The sequence below is a fragment of the Osmerus mordax genome, chromosome 1, assembly GCF_038355195.1.
Source record: "Osmerus mordax isolate fOsmMor3 chromosome 1, fOsmMor3.pri, whole genome shotgun sequence".
Classification (NCBI taxonomy): Eukaryota; Metazoa; Chordata; class Actinopteri; order Osmeriformes; family Osmeridae; genus Osmerus; species Osmerus mordax.
In genome coordinates, this window is record NC_090050.1 from 22,788,958 (window position 1) to 22,808,521 (window position 19,564).

The 19,564-nt window shown below is 46.6% G+C and overlaps 2 protein-coding genes across 2 annotated transcripts; one reads left to right on the top strand and one right to left on the bottom strand.

The window, feature by feature from the left end:
* Positions 1-4,050: 4,050 nt before the first annotated feature.
* On the top strand, positions 4,051-7,494 carry asip1 (agouti signaling protein 1). The gene is made up of 4 exons (XM_067232802.1): positions 4,051-4,115; positions 6,036-6,198; positions 6,365-6,414; positions 6,509-7,494. Exons 2-4 carry the CDS (start codon positions 6,036-6,038, stop codon positions 6,677-6,679), a joined length of 384 nt encoding a protein of 127 aa, XP_067088903.1. The 5' UTR covers positions 4,051-4,115; the 3' UTR covers positions 6,680-7,494.
* Positions 7,495-8,118: 624 nt separating this feature from the next.
* On the bottom strand, positions 8,119-17,720 carry ahcy (adenosylhomocysteinase). Its single transcript, XM_067232813.1, has 10 exons — positions 17,594-17,720; positions 14,830-15,020; positions 14,104-14,179; positions 12,605-12,757; positions 11,704-11,816; positions 11,377-11,584; positions 10,898-10,985; positions 10,433-10,550; positions 10,089-10,283; positions 8,119-9,066 (listed from the first exon to the last, which is right to left on the bottom strand). The coding sequence occupies exons 1-10, from the start codon at positions 17,619-17,621 to the stop codon at positions 8,935-8,937; spliced, it is 1,302 nt and encodes a 433-aa protein (XP_067088914.1). The 5' UTR covers positions 17,622-17,720; the 3' UTR covers positions 8,119-8,934.
* Between the last annotated feature and the right edge of the window lie 1,844 nt (positions 17,721-19,564).

A 19,564-nucleotide genomic window follows, 5' to 3' on the forward strand; every position in this document is an offset into this window, starting at 1 on the left:
GTGTGTGTGTGTGTGTGTGTAAGAGAGAGAGAGAGAGAGAGAGAGAGAGAGAGCAGAGCATACGTGTCAAACTCAAGGTCCGCCGGCCACATCCGGTCCGGCATACAATTAAATCCAGCCGAGAGATCATTTTATTTTATGGCCCGGCGATATGAAGCACCAATAACACACAAACTACAAATCCCATAATGCAGCGCAACAGCTGACTTATCGAATAGGCTGATGCCTATTCACCTGATGCGCGCTGTGCACGCTCGCATTAACTGTGGAAGTCACTATCTAGCATCACATCAAACCCAGAATACGTCAAAAAAATTTGGCTAATCCCCGAATGTTTACAACGTATGGCTTTGCGCCTGATTAACACTCGGATCGGTAAGCCGTCTCGAAAATTGTATCAATAGAAAAAATAGTACGATTCCTTTCCGTAATCATGATACCCCAAAACAATGTTCACTGCACCTCCATTCAAAGAAGGATGCATTTGGCCCTGGATGGAAGGCAGTTTCAAGAAAGATGGGAAAGCGAATACATGTTTTCAAGGAGAAAAAACTGTATGTATTTTGTGTTATGACGCGATGTCGGTCGTTAAAGAGTACAATCTCCGTCGTCATTTTGACACCAAACACAGAGATAAATGGCCCTTTGAGGGCAACCATAATGCTGATGTGGCCATCGGTGAAAATGAGTTTGACACCCCTGGTGTAGATTCGAGAGGAGAGTACAGCCGTTCTGTCTCTGACCTCAACAGGCCTCAAGCTGTAAAGATACAATTAGAGCTAGGAAGTGCTTTTACATTTTAGTCATTTAGCAGACGCTCTTATCCAGAGCGACTTACAGTAAGTACAGGAACATTCCCCCGAGGCAAGTAGGGTGAAGTGCCTTGCCCACAACGTCATTTTTGGCACAGCCGGGAATCAAACTGTCAACCTTCTGATTACTAGCCCGACTCCCTCACCGCTCAGCCACCTGACTCCTTTACCTCAGGGAGGTAAGTCAGGTGGCTGAGCGGTGAGGGAATCGGGCTAGTAATCCGAAGGTTGCCAGTTCGATTCCCGGTCATGCCAACTGATGTTGTGTCCTTGGGCAAGGCACTTCACCCTGCTTGCCTCGGGGTAATGTCCCTGTATTCACTGTAAGTCGCTCTGGATAAGAGCGTCTGCTAAATGACTAAATGACTAAATGACCTCACTGTGTGTGAAGTCTCTCTCCCCCTCACACCCCGAGTCTCTGAGTGAAGGTGATGTCATCAGAGATCCTTACGTCCTCCTTGTCCTGGCCTGAGGAGTACGAAGTGGATTTGGCTTCTGACAGCCCGGATGCAATGTGAGTTCTTGGTTTACAGGCTGGGTACAACTCCATCCACCCACCGTCACCTTTGACCTCTGCATCCCCTTCCTCTAGGACGTTGACAGATATGGACTTCTTCTGTGGTAACAGCAACTTAGACTTCTTCTTCTTCTATGATAACACCAGCATGTTACATGTTATGTAACATGCTGTATATTCAAGCTTTTTTCCCTTTTCTTCTTCTCTTGGTAAAATAAATTCAAACCGTCCAGGTAATCTCATAATTCTTAAACAAACAGCAGGGATAAGACAGACAGAAAGAAAGATGAGCACCATCATTCACTTTCAGCCCTCCAACTTTCGCTCATATCCCCCCCTCTTCTTTTGTCACCTCCTCCTTCTTTTCCTCTAGGTCAGTCTCTCGCTGCTCCCCTTCATCTCTCTCATTCACTTCCTTGTTCTTGTCCTGGGGTATGCGCAAGGCCTTCTGGGAGTTGTTGTTTTAACTGCCACAGTTCAAGCTGTGGGCAGGCCAGTCCCTATCAGGCAACACCTGTGGCTACCTAAGAACAGAGCATTGAACACGATCAAGAGGAACTGTTGGTGTACTTAAACTTTACCATCAGGGCAGCAGCCCCACCGAATCAGAGTTGAGGATGAATCTCGCCTAGGGCACCAGATGAGCAAAGACCGGCACTGCTTACCATTATGTCCTACCACAGTCCTCTAAATATAACAGCATAACCACGAGAAAAAATTTCCTTCATCAGAACTGTGTGTCACCATCCTAGATTGCTGAGGTCCTGTTAGGATCCATAAATGTTAACAGAGTTAACATTCAAACATGACAACTCAGATTAATAAGGTCTCGTGGTGCAGGCTAATAACTGATAAAAAAGGGAAAATTGCTGCTTTGAAACATTGAAATCTGTCTATTTCTGCTTTCATCCCATGCTTACGTAACAGACCTCCTCACCTATTGGTTTAAAATGGAAACATGTGCAACAAGCTGTTGCAGAGTTTTGTGTCAGTTATTTTTCCCACTAAAAGATGGCTGGAATCTTTTGAGAGGAAAGATTTGTACTTCAACCCCTGCTGCTAAAATGCGTTGAGACATGTAAACTATCTGGCTTTACGGAGGCTCTGACTGTCAGAAGTTACTGAAGACATGGCTCCGTGCTGCGCGTACGGTTACAGTTAAAATGGGGATAATTTTCTGGAAAACTGGAACCAGACTGACGGTCCTCTCCTGTCCATCTTTTTTGAGGAATATCACAAAGTTCAAGAACGTTTGAAGGGAGTCCAATTTCCTTAGCGAAGCCTTTATAGTACTGATGCCCAGAACAGTGTAGCGAAATATTCAATGCCCTCCAGCACGATCAGACTTTGTACTCAGACTCTGTTTTCAGCAGAATTGGAGGAATTACACAGACTTGATTGGGTTTGTATTTCTAACCCTTAGTGTGGCTCAGCGGCTTAGCCATGGTCTGGTCACCCGGTCCTGGACCGCACACAGAGCCACGATGTAAAAACGGATGGATGAAAATGAGAAGGGAATATGTGACATTCTTTCAAATTAGCAAATCGATTATATCTCGTGTAGTGGAGGGGTGTGGGGGGGGGTGGGGGGGTGGGGGGGAATGTTCAGGCAAATACAACGGATTATGTTCTGAGTTCTGTCAATGTTGTATTTTGCGGTCGTGTTCCATGAATGAACACGGGTCATCTGTATGTTCCACATGGGAGCCTGTGGAAGGCCTGAGTATGGCTGCAGTGATGGTGAGGGTGATAGTCTGATAGCTGTTATGAGATAATAACAGCCTTGGCAGGCCAGGGAGAGCAGATAAATACAGCAGAGTAGAGTCAACACGGGTCTGGAGGCCACTCGGTAATAAACTCTTTCATGTTTCGCAGCCATCATTATTTCCAGGTTATCATGCATGAAATCAACTAGTTCCAAATCCGAAGCTTAATCGCTCAATTAAATTTGAGAAATTGTCATTGTTGTTACTGTAACTAGATGATAAACTTCTACTTGAATGACACCAATGACCACACCCTTCCTCCTACACACACACGTACACACACGTACACAAACACGTACGAACTATTCATAATATTTTGAGATTATACAAACCCACAGAGAATATCAAAGACAATTTAAGTGGTTTTAGGAACTTTCTGCTGGATCTGGATTGGATTAGAGTTAATTGTGTGTGTGTGTGTGTGTGTGTGTGTGTGTGATGGTCCATGTAGCACAGTTGCTGATTTAAAATGTAGGACATAGCTCTGGGTAATCTATATGTCTGCATCAGCTTCTTCATTAGCTGCACAGTTTTATAGGGGTTCAATCTGGGTTATACCGGAAAGCAGGGTAATGAGGCCCAGGCCTCACCAACCTCTCACTAACCTGCCACCAACCTGTCACTAACCTCTTACTAACTTCCCCTCAACCTCCTAATAACCTGCTAACAAACGTACCTCACATATCATTTCATTCACAAGACACGCCGTCATAGATAGATAACTCCTACTTTTGGGTGCTTAATAAATACAGGGTCCGCATATCTTATCCACTATGGGACGCAGAAACAGGCTGACTGACACTCTGAGTTTTTTTCTGGGCGTGTGGACCCGCCCCTGCCTGATCCAGCGAGGACTCTGGCCCCCGAAGCTAGCCGGTAATCCTTTACTCCAGCAACGTGGGAGCAGCTCTCCAACCAGCCGACACACACACACACGCGCGCACACACACTAGTGCTGACCTGTTATAAGAAAGACATCCTCACACACCTCTCCTGACGGGCCCAGCTAGCACACCGAAGGTAAGTCTGGAGACTTCATGACTTTGTGCTACTGGATTAAGATTTAGGATTGAGCAAAACAGGTAGCGCAAAACGAGTAGCGTCATTAGAATATTTTGCTTAGCATTGATAAAGAATCGATGCGTGCGAAATATTACGGTGATCCCAATAGGCGTTTCTATAGTTTCCTTGGTGAATCGCAGAGAACTAGAACAGGTAACGATAGTGTTAGAAACAGTGGACTTGCACGAAAGACTACTGGCTGATAAAGAAGGCAGGCAGAGCTGCAGATTTGACATACAAAGTCACACACACACACACCAGCTATAGAGGAATAGATAAATCTCTGAACTGTGTTCTTAAATGACCTGGAACGACAGGTCTGTAGGACCTTATTTTACTGTCAGAGTTCTGACAGCTAAGGATATTTTCGTGGGGTGGGCGCCAATGTTTAGGCGTTCGAGTATTCTATTAAATTGAGAATTGGAATGGAGGTTGGTGAAACACTAAAATCTGATACATAACTGCTACCTTTTCCCAGTTGGATGTAGATAAAACTCTGAAAATATAACGTTTTGGATTTCATAGCTCTGTGAATTTATTAATTCAAATAATTACACGGTGTGATAAATACAGAGGTAACAACAACATCAATGAGCTGAAGAAGTGGTCACCATTTTTAGTAAACATTCATTCTGTTAAACAAATTAATGTGATTTTCATGACAGTGGAATAAATTACTATAAAATTAGATTTGCTGAAAACCTTTAAGCAATGGATGTGTTCACACTCCAATTTTTGCTTTTTTTTATAATGTTTGATTTCAGTTATAGCTGTGGATTTGCTACTTTTTTACACCTTTTGACGTTGTAACATACTGCTCTATTTCTTGAGTTGCATGTAAAACTTTTACTATCGCGCCATCCCATGTGTATTCAATATTTTCAGCAGTTTAAATAATCAGGACCCCATAGTACAAAGACTGAATATAGATCTAGGTTTTTTATTCTTTTTAACTGATGAATGAGTTTTGTGATCGTTGTTTAACAAAAACATTTTTTATTATATTGCATTTTTTATTACCCCTAGACTCCTGTTTACATTTGTTCCTGCACATCGATAACATTTGGGTAAAAATTATTTTTAAGATTTTGTTTATCTAAAAACCAAAGGGGTAAAGTGTCCTGGGTGTTAGCTTGATTATACTGTAGGTGCTGATTTGTGGTCATCTGTGAATCTGTACCTTCAGTAAATTGATTGTAAAAAGTGCTACGCAAATAAAATATAAAATTGGATTGGATTTGAACAAACACAGACATTTAATTGTGGCCTGCCTGTTTGATGAGTTTGTCTCGTTGACACACACACATAATGTGGAGCGCTTTGATAAAGTTAGGGGTCTCCAGAAGTGCTTTGCTGTTGACAGTTGGGTTTTCTGTTCAGTAGATGGCTTAGGATGGATGACTCTGCCTGCAGAGAGGGGGATTGGGCAATTTCTCACAAATCTCTTTACACACTCAAGAGAAAATATCTGATACAACGTTGCGATCAAAAAGATACTAAAATGTGTGCTGTAATTTTTTTGTTTGTTTTAAAGACATTACTAAATACATAATCATTATTAATGTTAAAATAATAACCAAGTTATTGTGATATTATTATTATGTATTTGTTGTTTTTACCATTTATGTACTTGAAACTATTGAAAGCTTTTCAATTATTTTTTACTTCTGTTCTGTTATTATTGTAGTTAATATATCTAAGGAACATTGTGTCAAACGACATTTCAGTTAATATACATAATATTCAAAGGAAGATTGATATATTTAGGACTGCATTACTGTCTATTTTTTGTTTATTAAAGATGCTTATCAAAGCTGCTTGGTACGAACCCACATCTGTTCCATTGAATGATTAGGATCATGTTATGTTGTTGTTCAGATGCCACCAGTGTTGCTGCTGGTCTGCCTGGTCCTGGCCTGCTCGAGCCTGGAGTTGGTCCAAGGTCACATGGTCCCTGAGCAGTCCCTGGTTCCAAACAGGTCATCTAATGGTGACCTGGGGACCCACGTGCCCTCTGACGCTCCACCAATCCTGATAATAGGTTCGTCTTAGTGTGCGTGCGTGTGAATGTATTGGCTGCTTACTTGCCTGAAAACCGTTAAAAACCGAACCAAAAATGTGTTGGGTGACAGTTTTCAGTGTGTATGATTTTACTGGGGTTAGATATAAGTGGTATTCTAATGTATGTCTCTTATCAATCTATTCAGAACTGCCTAAAACAGTGAAGAAAAATAAAAAATCGAAGAAACCAAAAAAGGTAGGCCATACAAAACAGAAAGCATCAATGTTTGGGGGTCTGATTGACGAAGCAACTGCTACATTTAATCCCCATCTTCTCTCTCTCTATCCAGCAGAACAAGTTTAGTACAAAAAAGAAACGGCCCCCGCCACCTCCTAACTGTGTGCCGTTGTGGGGCAGCTGTAAGTCTCCCGGTAACGTGTGCTGTGAGCAATGTGCTTTCTGCCACTGTCGCCTCTTCAAGACCGTGTGTTACTGTAGGATGGGGAATCCGCGCTGCTGAGTCTTCTGCACTCCAAGAAGCAACACGGGTCCGCGATATACAATAGGCTACTTGCTTGACTACAGAAGACTGACATCTGGTTTTGCGTTCTTTTCTGTGGAGACTAAGCAGGAGGATTTGTGCATGTGGCCTGTAGCCTTACAGAAGGCCTAAAATCGCATAAATCGCCGGACTATCGTTGCAAGACTATTGAAAGATTATAAATAAAATATGAGCATTTTTTCCCGATACAATATTTTTTGTGGCTCTAAGAAAGATAATGTTGTCAGGAATCTGCAAATTCAAAAGAGCAACTACTTTTATATTTTGACGTTTGTTGAGATTTTCCCTCATGAGAATTTTCCGGGAACCTTTTCTGTCTCTTTATATTTAGAACTTGTTCCATCAAATATATTTTACAGCACCCCGAATGCCGGAATCCTCACAATTTGACCTTTTTCACATGCCAATCAAGATTTAAAAGTTTCTACATCCAGTTCACGGAGTTCGCCAACTGATCTCAACACTGGCCTAGTAATTCTGTTTTATGTTCCAACTATTAAGGACCAACTGTAGCTATACATGTCTACAAAGGACCCTAATACGATCAGCACTTTTTTCCATTAAGTTAGTGTTCAAATGCTTGCATCCGACTATGCCCTGGAATTGTATATGCATGACTGAAAAGCGGCATAAAGCACTTTAAAATGCCAACATGATTTCTTATGTCAGTTTACCAGTGCATTCCAATATATCATTTTTTGTCTTCCACATGGACACTATTATGCTTGGAATAAATAATACATGATAAATACATTGAAATAAATCCAAGAACATTTCTGCTACAATTAATATGATTTGTTCTGAATCCTTTATGGTTTAACTGTCTTATTAACCCATGTGAATCCAAAATCTGGTGTTTCCACACAAGAAAAAGTTATCCAAAATCAAAATGTGAGAATTGTTGCCAAGGTTTTTTTTTAATCCAATCAGCGTAAAGCAGAAATGATATGGAAACAATAATGAGGCGTTTCAAGGATTTAACCACAGTTCAGGCCCCTGCTTAGGACAGCCCCTGGCCGGGGTAGGTTGCTGGGGGGTGGTGTGGCCAGCTGGAAGGAGGAGGGGATGCAAGCAGTAGAGGAAAGAGAGAGAGAGTTATAGCAGAGGAGGTGGGATGTTGCATGTATCCCAGCTGGTTCTCATTCTGCCTGCCAGCACAGGAACTCCAGCCAGGCTGCATTGTCCAGCTAGGTGTCAGAGGAAACCAGGACACTTTCATGGCCACTTCAACATCATCATCACTACCCCAATCAGCATAATCATCATTGCTCCAGGATGTGAAACAATGAAGCCCGTCTGGGCGTCCACCCTTCGTTTGTAGTTAAGTGTAGACGTGGAAAGTTGTGTACTAAAGTTGGTCCTCACTTGAAAAGTAGAAGAAATACACAGAGCAGAAATACAAGTTCAACCCGTTCTTTATTGCATCACACTCCGTATGGGGGGACAGCAGAGATGACACATGGGGACGAACAAGTCTGCAACCGTTTCAGCTGGATCCCCTCCCTCCCTTCACACAAGACAACCAATCAGATTAACAACCATAAAAATAAAATAAAACAAGGCTCGAGGTAATGAAACGAATGCCAAATGTTTTGTAGACATGTTTTTTTTTTTTTTGCCATTTCAGCCAAAATTTCAGGCTGAGAAGAACGGAAGTGGTGAGAGGGAGGGACAGAGACAGAGAGACACCGAGCGATAGACACAGTTTCTTGAAGACATACAAGCTCAAAGGAGGTGATTAAGACAGCTAGCCACATGTACAATGCACCTGTGACCACTAGAAAGTGGGGTGGGGGCTGGGATGTCCAGGCAAGCTGGTGATGTTTTTTTTTTTTTTTTATGGCTCTCCTTTACTCAGCAGGCCTTCTAGTAACAGAATCAAAACAGGGAATGCAATTTATAACAAGAATGGTGTCTTTAGAAGCCATGTCATCCATGTTGTTGTTGTTGTCGTCATAGGCAGGCCAGAGAGAGCAGAGGTAATGGTCTGGCAGCAAGTGAAGCGTGTAGGTGGTGACAGGTGTGCGTGTGTGTAGGACAGACAGCGTGAGGGAGAACAGGCTACACCAGAGCCTCCACAGCAATGTTCTACTGTTGGGTCCTGTGGAACAGGACTTCCACATACCCACACCCTGCCTCACCTCCTTCACACCACCCCCACCACCCACCCCCCACAACCTCAAATTCTACCCCCAAGTCCCAAGCGAGGGGGCTCAGTAGCGGTAGTGGTCGGGCTTGAAGGGGCCCTCGCGGGGAAGACCCAGGTACTTGGCCTGCTTGTCTGACAGCTTGGTGAGCTTCACTCCCAGTTTGTCCAGGTGGGCAGCGGCCACCTCCTCATCCAGCTAGAAGGAGAGAGAGAGAGAGAGAGAGAAAGAGAGGGGGGGGGGAGGGAGAGAGAGAAAGAGAGAGGGGGGGAGGGAGAGCGAGAGAAGTATTAGGGAATTGTAACCATCAAACTAAACACGTGCACATGTGCTAGAAACTTCTTTAGATAATTGAGATAATTGTGTTGATCTGACATGCTCTGAGGGAACCAGACGGCAGCACTTAGACCCTCACAGCTGGGGAGGAGGAGCTTAGGAAGCTAGGGAGGAGGAGCTTAGGAAGCTAGGGAAGAGGAGCTTAGGAAGCTAGGGAAGAGGAGCTTAGGAAGCTAGGGAAGAGGAGCTTAGGAAGCCAAGGAGGAGGAGGTTAGGAAGCTAGGGAGGAGGAGGTTTGGAAGCCAGGGAGGAGGAGCTTAGGAAGCTAGGGAGGAGGAGCTTAGGAAGCCAGGGAGGAGGAGGTTTGGAAGCCAGGGAGGAGGAGGTTAGGAAGCTAGGGAAGAGGAGGTTAGGAAGCTAGGGAAGAGGAGGTTAGGAAGCTAGGGAGGAGGAGGATCGGAAGCTAGGGAGGAGGAGGATAGAACGCAAGGGGCTCGGGAGTACAGATGTAGGGAGTGACAGGCTAGGGAGTAAGAGGTTAGGAAGTAAGGGGCTAGGGAGTGGAGAACTCAGGAAGTGTTTCTGGACGGCATCCGTTCCCACTGGTGCAGTGGGGAAAGTTGCTGGATGACAGGTGCAGAGCTGGACTCTCACAAGGACATGACGGCCCTGTCTCACTGGACTCTCACAAGGACAAGACGGCCCTGTCTCACTGGACTCTCACAAGGACAAGACGGCCCTGTCTCACTGGACTCTCACAAGGACAAGACGGCCCTGTCTCACTGGACTCTCACAAGGACACACACGAGAAACACTAGCACTCCGAAGCAGCTTCCACCCAACTGTCACCCGCCACCTGGGATGCATGTGCCCTGAAACATCATATCTTCCCAGCTCTCAGACAGCCAGGACAGGAAGTGATGGTGGTGTGTGTGACCTCTGACCTTCTTGGGCAGGAAGTAGACCCCCAGGGGGTACTTGCTGGTGTTCTTCCACAGCTCGATCTGGGCCAGGACCTGGTTGGTGAAGGAGTTGCTCATGACGAAGCTGGGATGACCCATGGCACAGCCCAGGTTCACCAGACGGCCCTCCGCCAGCACAATGATGTGCCGACCGCTCTTCATACGGTAACGATCCACCTGGGAGGACAGGCACGGGACTGAGTGAGCATGTGTGTGTGTGTGTGTGTGAGGGGATGTGTAAGGGGGAAGGGAGTCTGGGTGGGTGTGAGGTGAGGGTGTACATGATCTTGTGTGTGTGTGTGTGAGGGGGATGTGTGTTGGAGTACCTGTGGCTTGATGTTGATCTTCTCTGCAGCGTTAGCGTTGAGCCAGCTCATTTCAATCTCGCAGTCAAAATGTCCGATGTTGCACACAATGGAGTCATCCTTCATCTGCTCAAAGTGTCTGGAAGAAAGACAGATATGCACAGTTAAATATAGTTCAAACGTTCTCCTACATGGTCATGTGTTTAGGACGCAACTGCCTTTTCAGATAAGCATGAGTAGCCTGGTATCTGGAGGTCCACGTACAGTGGTGGTGCTGCCACCTGCTGGTATCTGGAGGTATTACAGCAATGTGATGTGGTGGTGCTGCCACCTGCTGGTATCTGGAGGTATTACAGCAATGTGATGTGGTGGTGCTGCCACCTGGTGGTACTACATCAAAATGTGCCAAGGAGGAGCTGCCTGCCAATACTTCTAAAAGTTAGCCACTTCTGGTCTTAAAATGCTGTTGCTCTCGCTGGTACCTACTTGCCAACGATGATGTCCTCACAGCCAGTGGTGGTGACAAAGATGTTGCCCTCCATGCAGGCCTCCTCCATAGTGGTCACCTCGTAGCCTGCAGGGCAGGGAGGGAGGAGTTATGACAGAGGTACCATCACTGTCATAACCATTAAAAACTCATCATGGCTTCTATTACAGTATGGTATTTAATACAGACACAAAAATAAATATTTTACACACAGGTTTGTTTTACTATCCTAGTAAGGGCCAACACTTTCTCTAACCCTAAACCCTACCCTGAACCCTAACCTTTCATGTAATTCCAACCCGGAACCCAATTCTAAACTTAACTTAAACCCCCTAAAAATAGTACTTGACCTTGTGGGGATCATAAAAATGTCCCCACAAGATTCATTTTCCTTTTAGTTCATTATACTTGTGAGGACTTCTGGTCCCCACAAGGGAGGTAAACACGACCACACACACACACACACACACACACTGACCCTCCATGGCAGCCTGAAGGGCGTTGATGGGATCCACCTCGGTGACGATGACGCGAGCGCCGAAGCCTCGGAGGGCCTGGACGCAGCCCTTGCCCACGTCCCCGTACCCTGCCACCACCGCGACCTTGCCAGCGATCATCACGTCCGTCGCACGCTTGATCCCGTCGATCAGAGACTCCCTGCAGCCGTACAGGTTGTCAAACTTACTCTGGAGAGGGGAGGAGGGGTTTGGCTTCTTTAGGCCTTCACTCAGTGGAGATTACCAGAGCACACCACTGGTATGGAGAGATGTGGCCTAGTGGCACACAGGTCTTATTTCTGCGTTACCTTGGTGACGGAGTCATTGACGTTGATGGCGGGGATCTTGAGCTCGCCTTTCTTCAGCATCTTGTACAGGTTGTGGACTCCAGTGGTGGTCTCCTCTGACAAGCCACGGATTCCTGGACGAACACACACACACACACACGTCAAAAATGGTCTCCACCCTCAGATATTAAGGGGCCTGGCAATCTTTCACATCAGTCCAAACTTTATTTCTATTGTCCTTTTTATGAGAACCGTCACGAAGGGCTTCACAGAATCCTACATATCACCGACGACCAACAGCAACATCTTCTTTAAGCTCATCAAGCACAGGACCAAGCAGCCCATTATCTTAGTCACTTCAGAAACATGAGTTATGTGAACGAGTCAAGTATTGATCCAAACATTCAGACTGTCAGGAGTAACAGCGCTACCCGGTGTTTGATACTAAGGATGACAGGCTGGGAACTGCATCAGAAGGAACAGCCAACGCTGCCTTACTAAACAGTTTACAAAACCAAACCTTCCAGAACTATCCCAGGAGCTGTGCTTTAGGGCGTGTCTGGGGCTGAGATGACTACTGTGCGGTCAGGAGGTCTCTCAGGAGCATAAGGGTTAGCATGCTCTTACGCACACACAGACACACACACCCTTTGGTTGGAATTGGTTATATAACCTGCCTTTAAGACACGTCAGGTGAGACATAAAGACTGCACATTATTCTACTGAAGTACAGACGCCAAGGACTATGTTGGCTCATAGCTGGCAGGCAAACAAACTAAACAAAGCAAGTTGTGTCAATATAATGACATTTTCCTTCTACCCAGAGCTATGTTCTGACGTTGCAATCTGAAAGAGACAGGCAGCCAGGGTGTTCAGTCGTGGGGTGAGGAGGACATGAGACAGGTGTGTGTGTTGTTAGTACCTGCGAGCAGTTTGGGGAACTTCTGGTGCACCATGTTGGTGAGGTCTCCTCCGTCGTCGAGAATCATGTTGAGGGGCTGGCCATCCTTAAAGTAGATGGTCTGCTCAATACACCACACATACTCCTCATCTGTCATCCCCTTCCAGGCATACACTGGAGGGAGGGAGGGTTACATTATACATGTTACATTATATTTGAATTCCCTTTTGAAATAGAATATTCAGTCAACAGTATGTTACTTTCAGTATCTGTTTAACTAGAGAGTGTTTCTATCAGAACCACTCAACTAATGATTTAAGGAGATGAGAGGATTATACTGGACTACTCCTGCTGGGTCACCATGGAGACAAAACTAAGCCAGCGTGGGCCCGGATCCAACCCCACCAAAGCAGCCTTCTCTCCTCCCCTCAGCTGATTGGTTGAATCCTCCATCTATCACCATCTATGACAGGCTAGCTTCAACCACGCCCGTAGCTGCCAGTAGTTCGTCGTAGAACGCTGATTAGTCCGAATCACTGTGGTCCGAGCACAAACGGATAAGTTGGAGCTTGGTAAAATGATTTCCATGCCTCTCCCCTCTCCACAGCAGCACTAGCGGCGGCTTCACTGCAGCTCTGGCTCAGCAAAGGCCAAACCACTAAACTAGACAGGTGACTCAGAGGAAATGCCACTGAAACACAGTGCCACTGCCAGCCTGAGGTGTGCTCACCCAACCTCCCCACTCCTCCAGTTCCTGCCTTCATCCCTCCTCCAGTTCCTGCCTTCATCCCTCCTCCTCACTCCTCCAGTTCCTGCCTTCATCCCTCCAGTTCCTGCCTTCATCCCTCCTCCCCACTCCTCCAGTTCCTGCCTTCATCCCTCCAGTTCCTGCCTTCATCCCTCCTCCAGTTCCTGCTTTCATCCCTCCTCCAGTTCCTGCCTTCATCCCTCCTCCAGTTCCTGCCTTCATCCCTCCTCCAGTTCCTGCCTTCATCCCTCCTCCCCACTCCTTCAGTTCCTGCCTTCATCCCTCCTCCCCACTCCTCCAGTTCCTGCCTTCATCCCTCCTCTAGTTCCTGCCTTCATCCCTCCTCCAGTTCCTGCCTTCATCCCTCCTCCCCACTCCTCCAGTTCTTGCCTTCATCCCTCCTTCAGTTCCTGCCTTCATCCCTCCTCCCCACTCCTCCAGTTCCTGCCTTCATCCCTCGTCCCCACTCCTTCAGTTCCTGCCTTCATCCCTCCTCCCCACTCCTCCAGTTCCTGCCTTCATCCCTCCTCCCCACTCCTCCAGTTCCTGCCTTCATCCCTCCAGCAGGAGATCACCAGAAAACCAGCTTGCCCGGTCTGAGCCGGATCACTTTAACTGTGTTAGTGGAGAAGACGGCCTGGCACTGATCCAGGGAAAAAAGGGCCGCCAGGTTTGTGGTGCGTGGCGGGTGTGTAATAGAGTTGCCATGTTTGTGGTGCAGGTGGGTGTCCCAGGGTTGGCAGGTTTGCGGTGCAGGTGAGAGAGGGCGTACCTGGGACGCCAGTCTTGGCGATGGCAGATGCAGCGTGGTCCTGGGTGGAGAAGATGTTGCAGCTTGACCACTGGACCTGGAACAGAGACGGGGTCAGATGGCTGATCGGTTAGGGAATCGGGCTACTAATCAGAAGGTTGACAGTTCGATTCCCGGCTGTGCTAAAATGACGTTGTGTCCTTGGGAAAGGCACTTCACCCTACTTGCCTCGGGGGGAATGTCCCTGCACTTACTGTAAGTCGCTCTGGATAAGAGCGTCTGCTAAATGACTAAATGTAAATGTGAGCAGGGAGCAGGAACACGAGGACAGAGGAGGGGCAACACGACACAAAGAGGTTAACAAATATAGTCCCCGAGGCAGTTAGGCAGCAGGCTCTGGCTCCTAACCCGCACCCCTCCTCCCTCCTGTGTGTGCTTGTGACAGAGCAGATAAAGGCAACTGGCTTTGATAAACTCCGCATGGCCTTGAGGAGACACAGGGAGGAAAGAGGGCAGGGGGGCAGGCTTCCCACAGAACACATCCCACTAGAAATGAGCCAGGGGTCAGGGGTCAGAGAGAATTATATTTATTTCAACAAACACTTTCTCCCTCTTTCTCTTCCCCTCTATTCTCTCAACACACTCTTTTGATCTCTCCCCGTATTCCCTACCCCCTATTGTCTCTCCCTCCCTCCACCCATGTCATCCCTTCAGCTCCCTTCCTCTACCTCCCTCCCCCTCCCTCACCTCCGCCCCCAGGTCGGTGAGGGTCTCGATGAGCACGGCGGTCTGCAGCGTCATGTGGAGGCAGCCTGCGATGCGGGCGCCCTTCAGGGGCTTGGACTGGCCGTACTTCTCCCTCATCTTCATCAGGCCTGGCATCTCGTTCTCGGCGATGTCGATGGCCTTCCTGCCCCATTCGGCCAGGCTGATATCAGCTGCAGGGAGGGAGGGAGGGAAGGTCGTTAACAACCACCAGTCAGGAACACATACAGAGACATTCATTCCAAGAGCAGAATCACAACACCGTTCCACTGCGTCGCCACGGAAATGCCCCCCCCCCATATGCATATGCTACATGAATTCGGGTACATCCTCCAGGAGTATCACAGGGAGTTGGAGCAGAAAGCCCTGGCTCCTTCCTGCCATGTGGTCCCAGTAGGAGAGCAGCCTGGTTAGGGTCAGGCTCAGTAGGAGCGCAGTCTGGTTAGGGTCAGGCTCAGTAGGAGCGCAGTCTGGTTAGGGTCAGGCTCAGTAGGAGCGCAGTCTGGTTAGGGTCAGGCTCAGTAGGAGAGCAGTCTGGTTAGGGTCAGGCTCAGTAGGAGAGCAGCCTGGTTAGGGTCAGGCTCAGTAGGAAAGCAGCTTAGTTAGGGTCAGGCTCAGTAGGAGCGCAGTCTGGTTAGGGTCAGGCTCAGTAGGAGAGCAGCTTAGTTAGGGTCAGGCTCAGTAGGAGCGCAGTCTGGTTAGGGTCAGGCTCAGTAGGAGAGCAGCCTGGTTAGGGTCAGGCTCAGTAGGAGCGCAGTCTGGTTAGGGTCAGGCTCAGTAGGAAAGCAGCTTAGCTAGGGTCAGGCTCAGTAGGAAAGCAGCTTAGTTATGGTCAGGCTCAGTAAGAAAGCAGCCTGGTCAGTGTCAGGCTCAGTAAGAAAGCAGCCTGGTCAGTGTCAGGCTCAGTAGGAGAGCAGCCTGGTCAGTGTCAGGCTCAGTAGGAGAGCAGCCTGGTCAGGGTCAGGCTCAGTAGGAGAGCAGCCTGGTCAGTGTCAGGCTCAGTAGGAGAGCAGCCTGGTCAGTGTCAGGCTCAGTAAGAGAGCAACCTGGTCAGTGTCAGGCTCAGTAGGAGAGCAGCCTGGTCAGTGTCAGGCTCAGTAGGAGAGCAGCCTGGCTCAGGTCAGCACTGCAGAGCTGCACAGCCACAGGGCAGCTGTGCTCTGAATGACAGTCAGTCTGATACTGGAAGCAGCCTGCCAGTCCTCCACTGGCTGCTGGTTCCAACAGCTGCAACCATACACTGCAGGCTCCAGGGCTCTCATGACCAGACCACACCCCTACACCCCTGCTCTGCCTGGGGGCAGCCAGCACTGAAGCAACCCTCCCTAAACTGGAGCAGACCTGAATCTCCACGGGTTCATGAAGTCCAACTGGTGGCCTTGTGTGTGTGTGTTTTATAGGTATGCATCTCAGGATTCTCCAGGTCAATTTGGTGAACTCAAGTGTTCCAAATATGTCCCGAGTCAGCAAAACTGCCGCGAGAGGCATAACTTCCCTCAAAAGGCAGAGGAAGAGAGAGTGAGAGAGACAGGTCTTAGAAACCGTTAAACCCTTCAAGAAATTTGGGGTCCATTCACCAATGGCTCGATTTAACGTTTATATATACACACACACACACACACGTGTTTGTGTGTGTGTGTGTGTGTGTGTGTGTGTGTGTGTGTGTGTGTGTGTGTGTGTGTGTGTGTGTGTGTGTGTGTGTGTAATACTAGGGGAACTCTGGCCTACAGAAAGGTCAAAGTCCAGCTGACTACCATATCACTACTACTATGCCAGAGTAACTAAGCTTCTAGTTGCTTCTGACAAAACACCTGCATGACACGCAACGGTTCACAGGGGATTGGGAGACACCGACACCGAGATATTTCAAACGTGTGCAGGCCTGACCAATGCCTGATTCAGAATCTGCCAACTCTATTGACTCATTTAATCAGACATTTCCTGCTACAGTAAATCTTTACAATAGGGTACAGTGATTCTTGCGTACAGATTGATACTTGCAATCGAAATTGGTTTGGGGTATTAAAATCGACTTTAGGAGTCCAAAGACTAACAATAAAACCTTCAAAGCACAAAGATTTGTTTTAATCCACCACGTGCAGTTTCAACTCACAGTAGTACACTGTGTTATTTCACCGCTCGCTTAGTCTGTGCCTGTCAATCAACAAAGTGGCGGCATTGCGCAATGGCTTATTGTGGATGTAGTTTTTCTGACTAGCGGACAAAAAGACTGTGACTCACCAACATCCTTAAATGAACTACAACTACCACTACCTCTAACAGAAGAGGTTTCTGAATGAAACCATGCTTGCTTGGCAGTGTTATATACGGATTCCTTCCTTCCTGTCAACAAAACATTAAACAATTCCACATGCATTTGATAAAAATGCATGTAGTACTGTATTACAAGTGTAACTCATTGTACACAACTAGCATCCCACTACGCAATGTGTTGCAGTATCAACAAAGTGTCGCCTGCAACCTCACAATGTGTCACATCTGAGACAACATTCGTATTAAAAGCTCAACGTTGACTCAAGGCGCCGAGGTAAACTATCAGTCCTCATATCCAAGGTAATACTAAACTGACTGACGCTAACATATAGCTAATAGTACTTATCTAATATCTGTGGGCATTAAAACACGATTAACAGTTAGCTACTGCAACTATCTAGTCGATCCACTATCTAACTACCGGTTACCAATATCAATGCATGACAAAGCATTAACAAAATGTGATACTGACCAACTTTGAAGGGTAGTTTCTCGGACATGATTATATTTCCTTTTGTGTATTGGGAGATGGGTGAAAACGGTTGTTGCCTGATTTAGAACAGGGATTGAGAGGGAGGGATCGAATGGCGTGAACTTGGTTTTAAGAAGAAGGGAAATGCCGATTTGTAATATTCATTAGCTCTTTCGTGCCAATCCACCTCCTTATGGTTTTCATTGGCCGAGAATGTTCCTGCCCCGTAGGAGTAAAATATGATTGGCTAGAAAAGCTTCGGTGGATTTTATCCAATGGCAGAGCTGAATTCACAGTGGGTGTGTTGGCCCCGCCGCGGTGTTACGAAGTTTGACAACACTCAAATGTAGCTGAAACAAGTTCCATCCAGCCTACTATTTTCTTTAGGGAGACTCAAATGTTTAACCAAATGGTCAGGCATAAACCCGACTTGGTTCTAGGTAGTGTGTGATTGCATCATTAACATGTTTTCAACAGTCCCAGTTTTCAGAATCTTTGTAAGGAAAGGATGGATATTTTAGCAGGTAGACTAAAACTTAAGTTATGACATGAACAGGGTCTTTTGGCCGTCAATTTGATTAGAGTCATGCATTCCTGGCTGTGCTTCTGTAATCCGCCGCCAGGCCTAAACCTGACCGATAGTCAAGATAGACGATACAAGATAAGCTACCCGTCATTAAGTTTTGATGAGATTTTAGGAAATACTGTCCAGACAACACCGATCAGAACAGGATCAGTACCGGTATTTTGTCTTTATTTGTACAACAGTCTGATAAAACGGTCTGAGGCCGTCTGGGGTTTGCGTCGGCTTACGTTTGAAAATATAATCACGAGCCTTTCCGTGTCGCTCATTTCTATCTTTCACAAACTGTTTGCTGGCTGCATTGGGAGAAACACTACAATTACGAGAAAAAATACTTTGTGTAGCTATTCAGCAGCAAAACTAAACAGAGAAGCAGTGTGTGCAGTCTGGGGTTATGCACGAGTCTTGCTGTGACTGGATGTGAGATTGGGCCTACAGAAAACAAAATATTTGTGAATATATGATATATATAAATGTTGGATGGTGACTGATCACTTAATTTACCAAAACTACTGATGGACATTTTATTGTGTAACCATGGAGACTTATTTTATCAACCACTTTTTCATATGCTAAATGTTCTTTTTGACCAGTAGGCTATGACACAGACACATCACACAGGCCTCATGATACGACCACGAATTAGACATATGTACCCGACTATTCTCTCAATATGTTGTTAGAAAGATCCTCACTTAATCCTGGGTTTATAAACACATCAGTGATTATAGTCCTTGCCCAACCCTAACCCTAAACCCAGACTCCTATGTGGAGTTTGACCCACAGCACCTCAGGCAAGCAGATGACCCTTTGATCATAATATTAGCTGTGACCAGTACAAAGTTTGAGGTTCCTGGTCAAAATATCAGGTCTGTGATTTACTATGTTAGACACCCTGGTTATACATCCCATCTAACTATGTCAGGGGAGTCGGGTGGCTAAGCTGTTAGGAAATCGGGCTAGTAATCTGAAGGTTGCCGGTTCAATTCTTGGCCATGCAAAAAATGACGTGTCCTTGGGCAAGGCACTTCACCCTACTTTCCACGGGGTAATGTCCCTGTACTTACTGTCGCTCTGGATAAGAGTGTCTGCTAAATGTAAATGTAATGTTGCATTCCCCTGGTTATGTCATCAGTGTCTGAGCTAATCAGAGCCCATCAAGGTGTGAAGGGGGAGAATGAAGACCGCAAGTCATTTGGCAAAAGGGTTTAATTTATGCGTACCATGATAACATGAGTAGGGGAAAGAACAGGAATTCAGCTGTCACACACAGCCATGTGTGAACACACAACCACACACACACACACACACACACACATCAGGCAGGAGAAGAGAAGTGCTTACATGCACAACCAGCCCCAGCTGAGGGCGGTGGACTCTCACACGTC

Coding starts and splice junctions, on each gene's coding strand:
- asip1 (XM_067232802.1), top strand. CDS start 6,036: ATGCCACCAGTGTTGCTGCTGGTCTGCCTGGTCCTGGCCTGCTCGAGC. Junction 6,199..6,364: donor TCCACCAATCCTGATAATAG/GTTCGTCTTAGT, acceptor CAATCTATTCAG/AACTGCCTAAAACAGTGAAG. Junction 6,415..6,508: donor AATCGAAGAAACCAAAAAAG/GTAGGCCATACA, acceptor CTCTCTATCCAG/CAGAACAAGTTTAGTACAAA.
- ahcy (XM_067232813.1), bottom strand. CDS start 17,621: ATGTCCGAGAAACTACCCTTCAAAGTTG. Junction 14,180..14,829: donor TCACCGACCTGGGGGCGGAG/GTGAGGGAGGGG, acceptor TCTCTGTTCCAG/GTCCAGTGGTCAAGCTGCAA. Junction 11,585..11,703: donor TCAATGACTCCGTCACCAAG/GTAACGCAGAAA, acceptor TCCCCTCTCCAG/AGTAAGTTTGACAACCTGTA.